This window comes from Rhinatrema bivittatum, chromosome 3 (genome assembly GCF_901001135.1).
Source record: "Rhinatrema bivittatum chromosome 3, aRhiBiv1.1, whole genome shotgun sequence".
Taxonomy (NCBI): Eukaryota; Metazoa; Chordata; class Amphibia; order Gymnophiona; family Rhinatrematidae; genus Rhinatrema; species Rhinatrema bivittatum.
Genome location: NC_042617.1, coordinates 220,615,745 through 220,628,939, shown reverse-complemented (window position 1 = coordinate 220,628,939; position 13,195 = coordinate 220,615,745). Strand labels below are relative to the sequence as shown.

Here is a 13,195-nt window from a genome sequence, read left to right as displayed (position 1 = left end):
TGATCTGTTCGCTGCCCCGAGCCGTGCGCACAGACGAAGCGCGTAGCCACGTGCATACTGTGCCAAGCGCACAACTCGATCTGTGCGCACAATAGCACGCACATCTTCCTGAGTGTGCGACACACCGGAGCGCACAAGCCAAGGCACCACCGGAAAAGAAACTCAAGGCTCAGGGCCTTTGCCCAGCATGCCACATTAGAACTGCACATCATGAGGAGGCCATGGCCCTGTGTATACAGTGTGAAGAGGCCCTAGGGGATCCAACTCATGGCCCTCCCCAGCCGGTACCGGGTTCCAGCCTCTTGAACAGTATGCCGGGCCTAGCATTGCACAGCGGGACCCCCCCCCTCAAACGGGGCTCCCCAGGGACACAGTGCCTCTTAGTCTAGACCCAGCATCTATCTCCTGGAAGGAATTCTTCAAAGGTCTGCTTACCTTGGTCCACATGCAACCCGGGGCCTCCTATAATATGGCCACAAGCTCCACCAGAGGACCTCGACGTCCCGGGACCCTCTATGCCCAGGGAAGTGATCCCGCCATCCAGAAGCCCCACCTTCGGGGTCACGGACGACTCTGATGAGGATTCAGAACACCTGGAGGAAGGAGAACTCCCTCCAGGGACAGAGCCCCACCGAACCATGAGACGCTTCTTCACCAAGGATGAGCTTCCAGACCTGGTCACACACAGCTTAAAAGTGCTTGCTATCCTGAACACAAGTGCCTCAGGGGAACCTAAGACGAACCCCCAACTAGTAGGGACTCCATCAGAGCTCCTGTCATCTCCCACTATTAGAAGCCATCCAGCAACTAATTGACCTGGAATGGGATGCCCCGGAAACTACGTTCCCACTCTTACTGGAAATGGTGATCAGAGACTCAAAAGTTGAGTGGTAGTTATCATCCCAACATATCTGGTACCTGGTATTCAGTGCCTGGATGTTGAAAAGGTAATTCTACAACCCCTGGAGTTTTGAGGATGTGTGTCATGTTCTGGTTTCCAGGAAAGACTCCACTAGGATGTCCTGTGGATCGAACTGAAGATAGTTTGCTTTTTGGTGTGAAGAAAAGGCCAGTGGGAAAGCCAGCCTGTTGTTCAAAGTGGGGCATGCTCTGGCAGCCATGTACCCTCTGGACCCAGCCGCCAAAGATCTCCTGGCATGTCCGAAAGTGAATGCCATGGTCTGCGTGGTCTCGAAGCACACTACTATCCCAGTGGAAGGGGGAGCAGCACTCAAGAATGCTCAAGACAGACGTCTGGAATCTATCCTCAAACAGTCCTTTGACGTCTCTGCTATGTCCTTACAGATCGCGGCCTGTTGTGCCGTGGTGACACGCGCCTGATTATCACAGACCAGGAACAACACTCCTGGGGAGGCCCTGGAACCAGCAGTATCATTCCTCGTGGATGCCGCTTCTGATCTGGTGCGCACCGCAGCTAGAGGAGTGTCATCCGGCGTGGCAGCCAGAAGACAACTCTGGCTCCGAAATTGGTCGGCTGACGCATCCTCCAAAACGAGACTCATAAGGGTGCCCTTCAAGGGATCCCTCCTGTTCGGAAGCAAACTAGAGAAACTAGCCAACAAATGGGGCGAGTCCCCACTGCTGCGGCTACCGGAGGACAGGAATAAGAGAAACCAGCGACCCTTCCCCCGAACTTCCAGGGGCAGAGGATCACAGCACTTCAACCCATATAGAAGCACATACCAAGCGGCCCACCCCGCAGGCTGAAGCCAGTCCTTTCGGAACAAGCACAACAGGGGAGCCAGCTCGGGCCCAGCCGCACCCCACAATGAAAATCAGCCAACTCGTCCAAAGGAAGAAGCCATAGGGGGCAGACTTGCCCTATTCTACCAAAGATGGGTTGAGATAACTTCGGACAAGTGGGTCCTATCCATCATTCGAGAGGGATATTACCTGGATTTCCACCACCTCCCTCCAGACAAGTTTGTGGAATCCCCCTGCCATGACCCTTCCAAGAGGATGGCAGTGGAAGCTACACTGACCAGATTGCTAGCCTTAGAGGCTTTAACACCGGTGCCTCCACAACCAATAAATACTGGACATTATTCCATCTATTTTATCGTTCCCAAGAAAGAAAGATAGTTCAGGCCCATCCTGGACCTCAAGGTGGTCAACGGTCACCTGAAGATTCCTCGCTTCCGCATGGAAACCCTACTCTCAGTAATAAGGGCGATACAACCGGGAGAGTTCCTTACATCCCTGGATCTGTCGGAAGCCTACCTACACATTCCGAACCATCAAGAGCATTAGCGTTTTCTACGCTTCACGATCCTGGACTGTCACTACCAGTTCCGGGCACTACCATTCGGGTTAACCACTGCACCCCCGACGTTCACCAAGATCATAGTGGTGGTGGCAACAACACTGAAGAAGGAAGGAATCCGCGTACACCCTTACCTAGACGATTGGCTGATCAGGGCGAAATCCCCAGAGGAAAGCCACCAGGCGACCAACAGAGTCAAAACTCTACTGGAGAGCCTCGGGTGGGTGGTCAACACAAACAAGAGTTGTCTGCAGCCCCCCCAATCCCTAGAATATTTGGGAGTCCTTTTCGACACCAAACAAGACAAGGTCATCCTGACACCGACAAGGAGATCAAAACTGATGACCCAGTTATGAACCCTGTTGAGCAAACTTCGCCCCACGGCATGGGACTACCTACAAGTCCTCGGCCTCATGGCATCCACACTGGAAGTAGTGCCATGTGCAAGAGCTCACATGAGACCCCTACAGCGCTCACTACTATCACGATGAAATCCACTGTCCCAGAACTACACCATATGTCTTCAGCTCCCGGACAGAGTTCGGACCCAACTACGATGGTGGCTACAAGAAGGCCATCTGAGCCAGGGAATGAGACTATCCTCACCAATCTGGATCCTGCTCACCACGGATGCCAGCCTACGAGGATGGGGAGCACACTGCCAGGAGCTAACCGCCCAAGGGCAATGGAACAAAGAAGAGTCAGGATGGAACATCAATCGCCTAGAAGCCCGGGCAGTCAGACTAACCTGCCTACGGTTCGGTCACAGACTCCGAGACAAAAGCGGTCAGAGTAATGTTGGACAATGCCACAACAGTGGCCTACATCAGCCGTCAGGGAGGAACCAGAAGCCAGCAGGTGTTGCTGGAAATAGACCCCCTAATGTCATGGGCGGAAGCGAATCTTCAAGAGATCTCGGCCATCCACATCGCGGGGAAAGACAACGTCGCTGCGGATTAACTCAGCAGAGAAAGTCTAGACCCAGGAGAATGAAGGCTGTCGACCACAGCATTCCAATTTATAGTAAACCATTGGGGAACACCAACCATGGACCTCCTGGCAAACCGGTCCAACGCCCAAGTGCCCAGCTTCTTCAGCCGCAGGCGGGAACCCCAGTCCCAGGGAATCGATACCTTGGTACAAACCTGGCCACAAGAGACTCTGTTATTCGCCTTCCCGCCATGGTCCCTATTGGGCGCAATCATCCACAAGATAGAACACCACAGGGGACCAGTACTTCTAGTGGCCCCGGACTGGCCAAGAAGACCGTGGTACGCAGACATACGAAGACTGCTGACAGGGAGCCCCCTCCCGCTACCTCCACACAGAGACCTGCTCCAACAGGGACAGATCCTCCACGAGGTTTCAGCTCTATTCTCTCTTACGGTCTGGCCATTGAGAGGACTCGCCTGAGGAAGAGCGGATACTCTGGGGCAGTAATTGACACCCTACTCCGAGCACGCACGTTCTTCACATCCCTAACATACATAAGGATTTGGAGAGTTTTTGAAGCCTGGTGTGAGGACCGCGACATCATGCCACGCTCAGTCAAAATTCCTGCGACTTTGGAATTCCTGCAAAACGGACTACAGAAGGGATTGTCTTTCAACTCCATCAAGGTACAGGTGGCTGCATTGTCATGCTACGGAACCAAGAGCGAGAGCGGCAGCATAGCCTCTCACCCGGATGTTTCTCGCTTTCTGAAAGGAGTCAAGCAGATCCGACCACCCCTAAAGTGACCGGTGCCTTTTTGGAACCTCAACCTGGTCCTAGATTTCTTAGCAGGAACCTCCTTCAGACCTCTTCATGGCCTGTCTCTCAGACTATTAAAATTGAAGACAGCCTTCCTGCTGGCAGTCTGTTCGGCCCATCGTATCTCCGAGCTACAAGCACTGTCCTGCCGGGAGCCGTTCCTCAGACTCATCCCGGAACCATCCAGTTACGCACAGTTCCGTCCTTCCTCCCCACAGTGGTTTCTCACTTGCATCTCAACCAAACCATCTCGCTACCATCGCCAGATGAGCATAAGAATTCAGAAGAGGCTCGCAGTCTACACCATCTCAACATTGGCAGAGTCCTAGTCCGATACCTGGAAAGGACGGAATCCGTACGAAAGACGGACCATCTATTCGTCCTTCACAGCAGGAAGAAGCAAAGGGAAGCGGCCTCGCGAGCAACCATAGCCCGCTGGATCAAAGAAGTCAACAAGACGGCCTACATAGAAGCAGGCAAGTCACCGCCTTTACAAGTCAAGGCCCATCCCACTAGAGCCCAAGCAGTGTCCTGGGCGGAAACCAAGATGCTGTCACCAGCCGAGATCTGTCAGGTGGCAACATAGTCCTCCATCCACAACACCTCCAGGTTTTACCGCCTGGATGTTCAGGCTCGAGAGGACACAGCATTTGCAAGGGCAGCCTCCCACCCGGTTCGGGAGTAGATTTTTTACATCTGCTACATGCTAGGAAATGGAGAAATTACTTACCTGATAATTTCGTTTTCCTTAGTGTAGACAGATGGACTCAGCATCCCACCCACGGCTGCCGAATTCATGGAATCCTCGAGTGACAACACCGACAGCGAATGATTCACGGGTAAGCCATGCCTTTCTCCAACTAGAACACCCATCCTACCGGGTGTCGACGTTTCTCGGTTGAGGGCACTGGCGGTCTCCAGCTATAACCAATTCAACCGGTTCAAATTAATTAAGTTAACCAAGTTATAAAGTTAATCAAGTTAATCAAATTATTCAGTCAGACATATATCCACAATTGCTTTTCGAGAATACTGAAGAGCTGCACTTCCTGCAGGGGGGTATATGTACTAGAGCTGACGTCAGATTGAAATCTGAACCGTCTCCAACTGCTATCAGGAATACACTATACCCATTAGTCCTGAGTCCATCTGTCTACACTAAGGAAAACGAAATTATCAGGTAAGTAATTTCTCCATTATGTGTTCTACTTCTTCCTAGCTGCAGCATAATTCCTAGAATGTGGTAATGAAAGGGTAGCATGCAGGGCATGTATGGCTGGACACACACATTCCATATAGCACTTCCGCCTCATCTCTGTCTTGAACTGCCTCCTCTGATTTGTTCCAGCCTTTGTCCTTTCCCCAGGCTGAGTTAGATGGAGAGAGTGTGAACTGTTGGGAATAGCAGTGAAGGAGCATGTGACGCCAGCTTGGTACCCCAAACCACTCTCTCTCTTATCCTACACTTGCTTATGGAGGGAGTTGGTCCATTGTGAAAGATAAATATGCATCTACCCCCTCTGTTTTAAAATCTGGAAGAAAGACTGATGCAGCTTTCCGTGCTTTTCTAGCTCTTCTTTTGGCTGAGTCCTCTCCATGTCTGCACTGCCTGCTCCACGAAGGTGGTGTGTCACAAAACATTTTTGTTAGTATAGGTATGCCTTGGCCTTGAAAAGATTAGGCAACTGATTTTGATCTAGCTTGCCCAGGAGTTATTGCCTTGTGAAATATGCAGTGTCTTACAGGGGAAAAAAAAAAAGCATAGCTGTCATCACCAAGATGTTTGTTAGTAAAGCCCTTGTTTATGCCTGTCTTTATTTAGCTATTCAGTTTTGTTTGTTATTAATCTTCCTTACTTCATTCTCCGAGTCCAGCAGACTACTGTGGAGGTACCACAGCAGGAGCTTTCATACACTGCACACCAGTGGTTTGAATCTGGTAGGGGCGGCTTAAGGTTTTTTTTAATTAGAACAAAAAAAAAATCACTGGGCTAGCCTGGAATCTCAGTGGCAGGGTTGTGCACTGCCATAAGGAGGTCCTGGATTTGATTCTCAACTCATGTCCTCTCACCCCCAATTCAGCTAAGCTGGGAATGCCATGGAGGCAGTGTTCACTCCTTCCCCCAGGGGCTGTGTGTCCAATCATCACACAAGTGACATCTAATGCCCACGATTAGGGCACATGATTGCATGTCCCCTGGTTAAGGACTGTCACTGCAATGACTGGGCTTTGGGAGGAGATATAACGGATAGGAGGAATCCCTGGTCAGTTGTGAATGAATACTTATGGCATATTGCTTAATAGAGGCTAGTTCAATTGAGCTGAAAAGCCCAAGGACTAGAATGAAATTGCTAAGCCACAAAAAAAAAAAAAATACAGCACAGGAACTATATGATCACATGGACTTTCTTGTGCTGTTGTTTGAAGCAGGCTGACTGTAAGTCATAAATTTTCACAGCTGAAAAGGCACAGTAGCTGTAAGTTGTTTAGGTGGTTACATGAATGTGGGGACCTCCAAATGCAAAATGCTTATAAAACAAAAATGAAAGGACTAGACTGATACTTATATTTTTATTTTATTTCAACTTTTAGATTATGCCACAGCTACTGAACCATCTGAAGGTTGACAGCCTCAATCAGAGCATTGATTGGGGCACACTTGTCATTTATACCTGTTCTGAGCACTGCAGCTGTGAGAAGAAATACATGGAGGAATTCTTGTGGAAGCAAGACATTGTGGCTGATACTGTTTAAGGTTTACAAAGGACTTTCTATGTATTTGTAATCATAGGTTCATAGTCTTTCTTCCCCATACTTGGGCATTAGCTACTTACTAATGTGTGTACATGTGGAATTAAAGGCAGACGAAAAGAATGCCAACCTTTCTGGAGGGGTGCAAGCATTTCATGGTTTATTTATATAAAGATCAATAAGTATACCTTATCTTGCAGAAACAGCAATAAAAGAGACTTTTATAGACTGTAAAATGTTGTTATACATGATATATTGAGCTAGAGCATTCTAAATGTTAACTTGTTTGTTTTTGTTCACTCATTTTGGTCAAATTTGAGTGAGGAACCTACATCTCTTGTTAGGTTAGCAATGCATTCTTTCCCTATTCTACTTTGTAAGAATTTATAAAAACTTCAGGTAAGAATGTCTTTTAAGGATGCAAGATGGCTGTCAGTGCATGGCTCAGTTTTCTAGTTTATGGTCACCTGCATATTTCTTCTGCATTACAGAATGTCTGGGTTGTTTCTAACTCTGTCAAGAACTGGAACCATCCATTATCTAGCTCAAAGTGGTTAGATGAGGTTTTGTTGATAATAAAAAGTACTTGAGTAGCTGCTTTTTTCCCGTAGATAAGCAGCATGAATTAGCCATGCTGTCTGGGATGTCCTGCGTGCCACTAGATGGCAGAGCTCTCAAAGCTAAACTGAACTTTGCCAGTGAGGTGCGCCTGCCTGTATGCTCCTGCACCCACACATCTTCTCAGTCTGTTTTTTTCCGCGTGACTAAGTGCATGCGGAGCTCTCTCTTTCTCTTTCTCCTCACAATGTTTTTCTGACAAAAAATAAAAAAAAAATGAAGAAATAACAGGATTTAAATAACTCAATCGGGCCACGTCCGTCAGACGTCGACTTGCCAAGGTGGCAAATGAGGCAAAAAAAAAAAATAGGGGAGAACAGACAGTCCCCCATCTAGTACACGATTGGATTAGCTGCCGAGCTTCAGCCGTAAGTCGTCCCCCCCCCCCCCCCCCCCAGGCCCAGCAATGGGCGGCCCACCTCAAGAGAATGCAGTCGATGGACTACCTGGGGAGATCCTTTGCTCCAGGTCCCCACTGGGCTGTATGCGGACAATTTCATGCTCTAGTCTCCTCGGTAGCCTCCTGGTTCATCCAGGCTGGCACCAAGATGAGTTCCGGCAGCGGCGGCAGTAGGTGGAGCCGGAAGTCGCTCCTACGGCATCGAGGCAGCGTCTACATCGACGCAGCGCAAGGGACGCGTCTATACATCTATGCACTAATGTGTCCACTGGAGCAACAGCATTCTGACATGTCCGCTGACGCAGCGATGCACCCACCGATGCTCTGAGGTGCCAACATGTCTGCCAGCACTTCGGTGCAACCACCGGCACATCAAAGCGCTGAGGCGTCCCCCGGAACGCCGATGTGTCCACCGAGACACAGATGCATCCTGATGACGCACACTGATACGCCGACGCGTTCACCAGTGCACCGACGAGTCCGCAGACACGCCAAGCACCTTCTTAGTGCAGCAGGCACCGTGTCAGTCTCATAATCTGAAGGTCCTGAGTTCAATTCTGCAGAGAAGGCAACCTAATTGCTTCCATCAGCACCAACGCATTGGCCGATGCAGACAAGCGTGAACCGGTGCACCAGTCATGCTGCACCAGCATCGAGGAACCGTCCATTAGACGCGATACCAGCACAAGATCACCAAACCACCGAGGCTACATAGCGCCAACACTCGTGCATCTCCACAAAAAAGAAACCACCCAGAGGTTATTTGTCGGAGCATAGACCCCCATGAACCCTCTGCTCTCTGATGGTCGGCTACAATGGAGATCATCTTCTCCAAGTCCTGAAGTTCCTGAGTATCTTTCATGAAAGATACTCAGGAACTTCAGGAACCATACTATTCCAGAAGTCCAAACAGCGACGAGCGCTCCAGCTCAATCATGGGCACTACCTCCAGACGGCACGGCCCTCATGCTAAGTCAGAAACATCCAGTAAACTTACAGTTTCTGACGGTTTTTTGTTTCTTCAGCACCAATGCAACAACTACCCATCATAGCTTGAAAGGGCAAGCCTCTCCGCAGTCCTCTTCTTTCCTCATTCAGGAGTCTCCTCCGGACACTCCTATCCATCGGGATACTATCACAACGTGTTTTCCCTTCAAGAACTGTCTTATTAAATTCCTGATGAATAAGGGACACAGCCTTGCAATGTGGATTCGGAAGGTCCATGTCCCGAGTGACATATGTTACGGATCCCTTCCAATTTATTCGGAACTCTTGCGGACCCAACAGCTTGCTTCCTCTACTGTCCTGCACGCCGTTCGGACCGAGTCCTTAGATCCCCTTGTTTGGGACCGGCGTTTCCCTGTTAAACGAATCTCAATTTCGTCTGTGGAAATCTTCTCTCTATGATCTAACCCTTTGGGCCTTTGTCGTGATAGATTCTGCAATACAAAAAAAACAAAAAAACAAAAGAAAAAGACAAAGAAAAGAAGAACAGAGTTCTCAACTTCCTTTACATGAACCCCCCAACAGGACGGCATATATCCCAGAGCCTTCAAGAGAAGGGCTTAACAATCTGCAAAGTTGCATGCGACGATACAACCACACACATTTATGTGGCGTAGCCTTTTTGTGGTTGTCTCCAGTCTCTAAAACATCTGTCCCGGGAAGCTCGGCCCCACAGGCCTTCAGGACAGGCAGGAAGGTCTTTTTTTACCACACGTTCGTTTATCTAGGAGGGCTTGGATACTTCCAATGCCAGGTCAGCACGTTGCTGGGCTTGAGTACAGGCAACCGCCGTTCGTGATGTTCACAGATTGGAGAGCTATCCTGTCTCTCGACAAGCTTACTGCACATAAACTGCAGGAACAGCCACTCAGTTACTGGACTGCTGCAAACGCTTCATCAGTTCCTACTTCAGGTAATTTTTCTACCGGTGTCATCCATACTGGCCGTCTTAATCTTGCCGGTCCCGGCATTCCAACAGTCGAGTGCAGCCTTCACAGCAGCAGAAAAAGGGGGTGACAGTCTTGTTGGGCCAGGCCTTTTTTCTTATTCCTGCACCTGGCCCGCCTGCATTACCACAATCCGCCCTGTGGGCCTCTATTAAGTGAGTTCACCCATCTCCTCCAACAAGAATACATTCGGATGCTATCCTCTTTGCACCTTCACCGGGGCTTACTCCTAATACTTCTCATTCACAAGTATTAAAATACCCAATCTGAACCTTCTTCCTCTCAGCAGCTAGCTGACGGAGAATGAAATTTCTACCCAGGTGCTTTAATCACCGTGGGTTCGCGGTAGACCGGGCTCACCCTCATCGACATAAACTCTAGTTATATCGATCTATATTCCTGTCTGGCCGGTTTTCGGCTGGTGGCCTCCAACCAATCCACCCTCCGAACCAATCTCCTACTTGCCTGGTTGATCTGGACCCACTCATCGCCGGCGAGGAATCTCATTTACGCCCCATCCATGCCTTGCAGTTCATCGGGACTGTTCGTGCCCATTCAGGACAGGACCTTCTAAGGCCCCAGCCTTCCCTGACAATGTGTGCTGGTCACCTCCGGACAGCCACTATTGCCCTGGGCCCGACGAATCCTCACAACTCTTATTCACTGAGCATTTTCGTGGTGTGCCACCCCTCGCGCTACTGCAGGTGCATCATCTACACTGTGACCCAGAGACCTAATAGAGTCAATCCTTTCATCCTTTCTCTGCTCCTGTCACTCTCCTGGCATGCATAGAGACTTGGACTGCGAATTGTCGTCCAGTGGTGACAAAAGTTTTGGTATTTGGGGTCTTCCCCATCTCCACATTTTCGCAACCGAGCAGAACAGTATACTGGAATTTTTATTGCGAGCCGTACCTCACTGCCCGCCAACTGATCGTATTCCTCATGCATAGGAGGGAGGCCTACTACCTCCTATAGCCATCATTCCCCGCAGAGTCCACCACGACAGCGCGGACCTAATTCTCATTGTTCTACCTGGAACCTTTCCTTGCTCAGTTATCAGGGGTCCAACCGATCCCACTGGAAACAACCTGCGCCTCCTCACTCAAGCTGTGATCCCCTGCTCCACTGAACTCAGAGTTTCGCCATGTGTTGACTGCACGACTCAAATCCCAAATCTGGGTTCTTCTACTTGGCTTGAGTTTCTTCTGATCTCATTCCAGGACACCCTCTATTCAAATACTTTGCCGAAGAAAGGGGACAAGCTGCACCTCTGGATGCTCAGCTAGTAACACGAACCTGCTCACCTACCCAACAGAGCGACTCCTGGATTTTCCAACATTTCTACGCTGGACCCACCTGGACAAAACCCGGTTCGCTGATGCCTCAGAGCCATATAGCCCGACCATCCTCCTCTCAATCTGGGGCCAATCTCTTGCCCCCCGCTCCAGGCTTATATTGAGGTCCTGTGTCTCCAGTCCCGCTCCGGAGGTCTTTACCTCGATAACCATGAATCCTGTCACATTCCCCTCAGACAAGGCGTCCCACAGGGATCTTCCCTATCCTCCACCCTCTTCAATATATACCTCCTCCCCCTCTGCAACTTACTATCAAACCTAGGCCTGGACTTCTTCCTATACGCTGATGATGTACAAGTATTCATACCCATTCAGAAAACACTCAATGAAACCATCCTTTTCTGGGAATCTTGTCTAGTCAGCATCAACTCCCTACTAACCGACCTTCACCTTGCTCTCAATACAACCAAAACCGAGCTCCTCTTTATATCCAAGCAACCTGAACACGACTCCTCCACCACGCCACCGCCCCCCCTCATCTCTCCCACACTACCCCTCTCCGTAAGAGACTTGGGAGTCACACTCGACCAACACCTGAACTTCAAGCCACACATCAAGTCCCTTCTTAAAGCAGGCTTCTACAAACTCCAGATCCTTAAAAAGCTCAAGCCTTTACTCCATACTCAAGATTTCAGATTAGTCCTACAGTCCACTATCTTCTCCAAGGTGGACTACTGTAATGCCCTTCTACTAGGCCTTCCATACTCCACAATCAAACCACTCCAAACTCTTCAGAACGCCATGGCACGAATCCTTACAAACACACGTAGAAGAGAGCATATTACACCTATCCTAGTTGACCTGCACTGGCTGCCCATCCAATTCCGCGCCCAATATAAGACCCTAACTATTCTACACAACACTCTCTACAAAAACAATTCCCCCTGGCTTTAGGAAATGCCCCACTTCCACATCTCAACCCGCCAGACAAGATCCACATCTACAGGCACCCTCCACACCCCCCCCCCTCAAAACAGCCCGCCTCTCCACCACCAGAGAAAGAGCCTTCACCATTGCAGGCCCCGCCCTCTGGAACTCCCTCCCCACACACCTCCGTCTTGAACCCTCACTACCCAACTTCAAAAAAGGCATTAAGACCTGGCTCTTCAGACAGGCCTACCCCGAACCCAACCCCTCGTAGCCTACCCCCTGAAACCCCCCTAGTCACAGTACCGCCCACCACCCACCCACCCTATACCCCCCCCACCTTACACTTTACCGCACCCCCATCTACCTTACAACCTGTACAATCTGCATGTTAAAAGTTAAAATTAATTGTCTTTCTTCTCCTGCCATAACTGCTGTAAATAAGCATATATATATGCTCCTCATAACTTGCCATAACTACCGTAAATAAGCCTCCATATATATACTCCATACAATCCATATTTCCTTCATTATCCGCTGTAACTTTGTGACAATGTTTATCCCTCATTTATTGCCTCTCATGTAAATAATGTTATGTTCCTTTTAATTTCTCAGCTACTATCTTCTTCCTCCTTTACTTCCCCCCTCTCCCCCCCCCTTTTTCTCAAACCTGCTCCATCTCCCACTCCCTTGTTTTTTGTAATTTCCTCCTTTCGCAAGTTTATTGTAAACCGGCGTGATGTGCTCGCACGAACACCGGTATATTAAAAAGCTGTTAAATAAATAAATAAATAAATAAAAAATATAAAACAGAGAAGGGGGCAGGTTCTTTCTTCCACCCATCAAACCATTAGACAACGGTCATCTTATGTTCCTTGCCACCGCTAGGTGCTTCATCAAGCTAGACTACCTAGTATGCTAGCTGCCCTACCTGTTGCCTTACCATTACAGGATTTCGTGGCATACACATCCCGCCTTCCCCCCACAAGAGTTCTTTAGGCTCCCACATCAACCATTCCATCGCCCTCTGGGTTTTTTCCCGTAAGCCTTAGGCCTACCAAGGCAAACTTTGGCTCCATACGCTGGGTTGTAATCCCAGCACTCGCTTCTCAGTAACGTTGCACTCCTTTGCTACAGAGATTCGAAACTTAGTCTCCTTTAACCTGATTCCCTGTCTTCAAGTGCACACCTTGTCCAGGATCTCGAACTACTTT

The 13,195-nt window shown here is 49.4% G+C and overlaps 1 protein-coding gene across 1 annotated transcript in view; it reads left to right on the top strand.

Moving 5' to 3' along the window:
* Nucleotides 1–12,629, top strand: part of PDCD2 (programmed cell death 2) — a 146,071-nt gene extending 133,442 nt beyond the window's left edge. Inside the window, exon 6 of the mRNA XM_029594209.1 lies at nucleotides 6,629–12,629. Within this exon, the coding sequence (XP_029450069.1) occupies nucleotides 6,629–6,790 (162 nt within the window). The 3' untranslated portion in view covers nucleotides 6,791–12,629. The remainder of the gene's footprint in view (nucleotides 1–6,628) is intronic.
* Nucleotides 12,630–13,195: the final 566 nt, after the last annotated feature.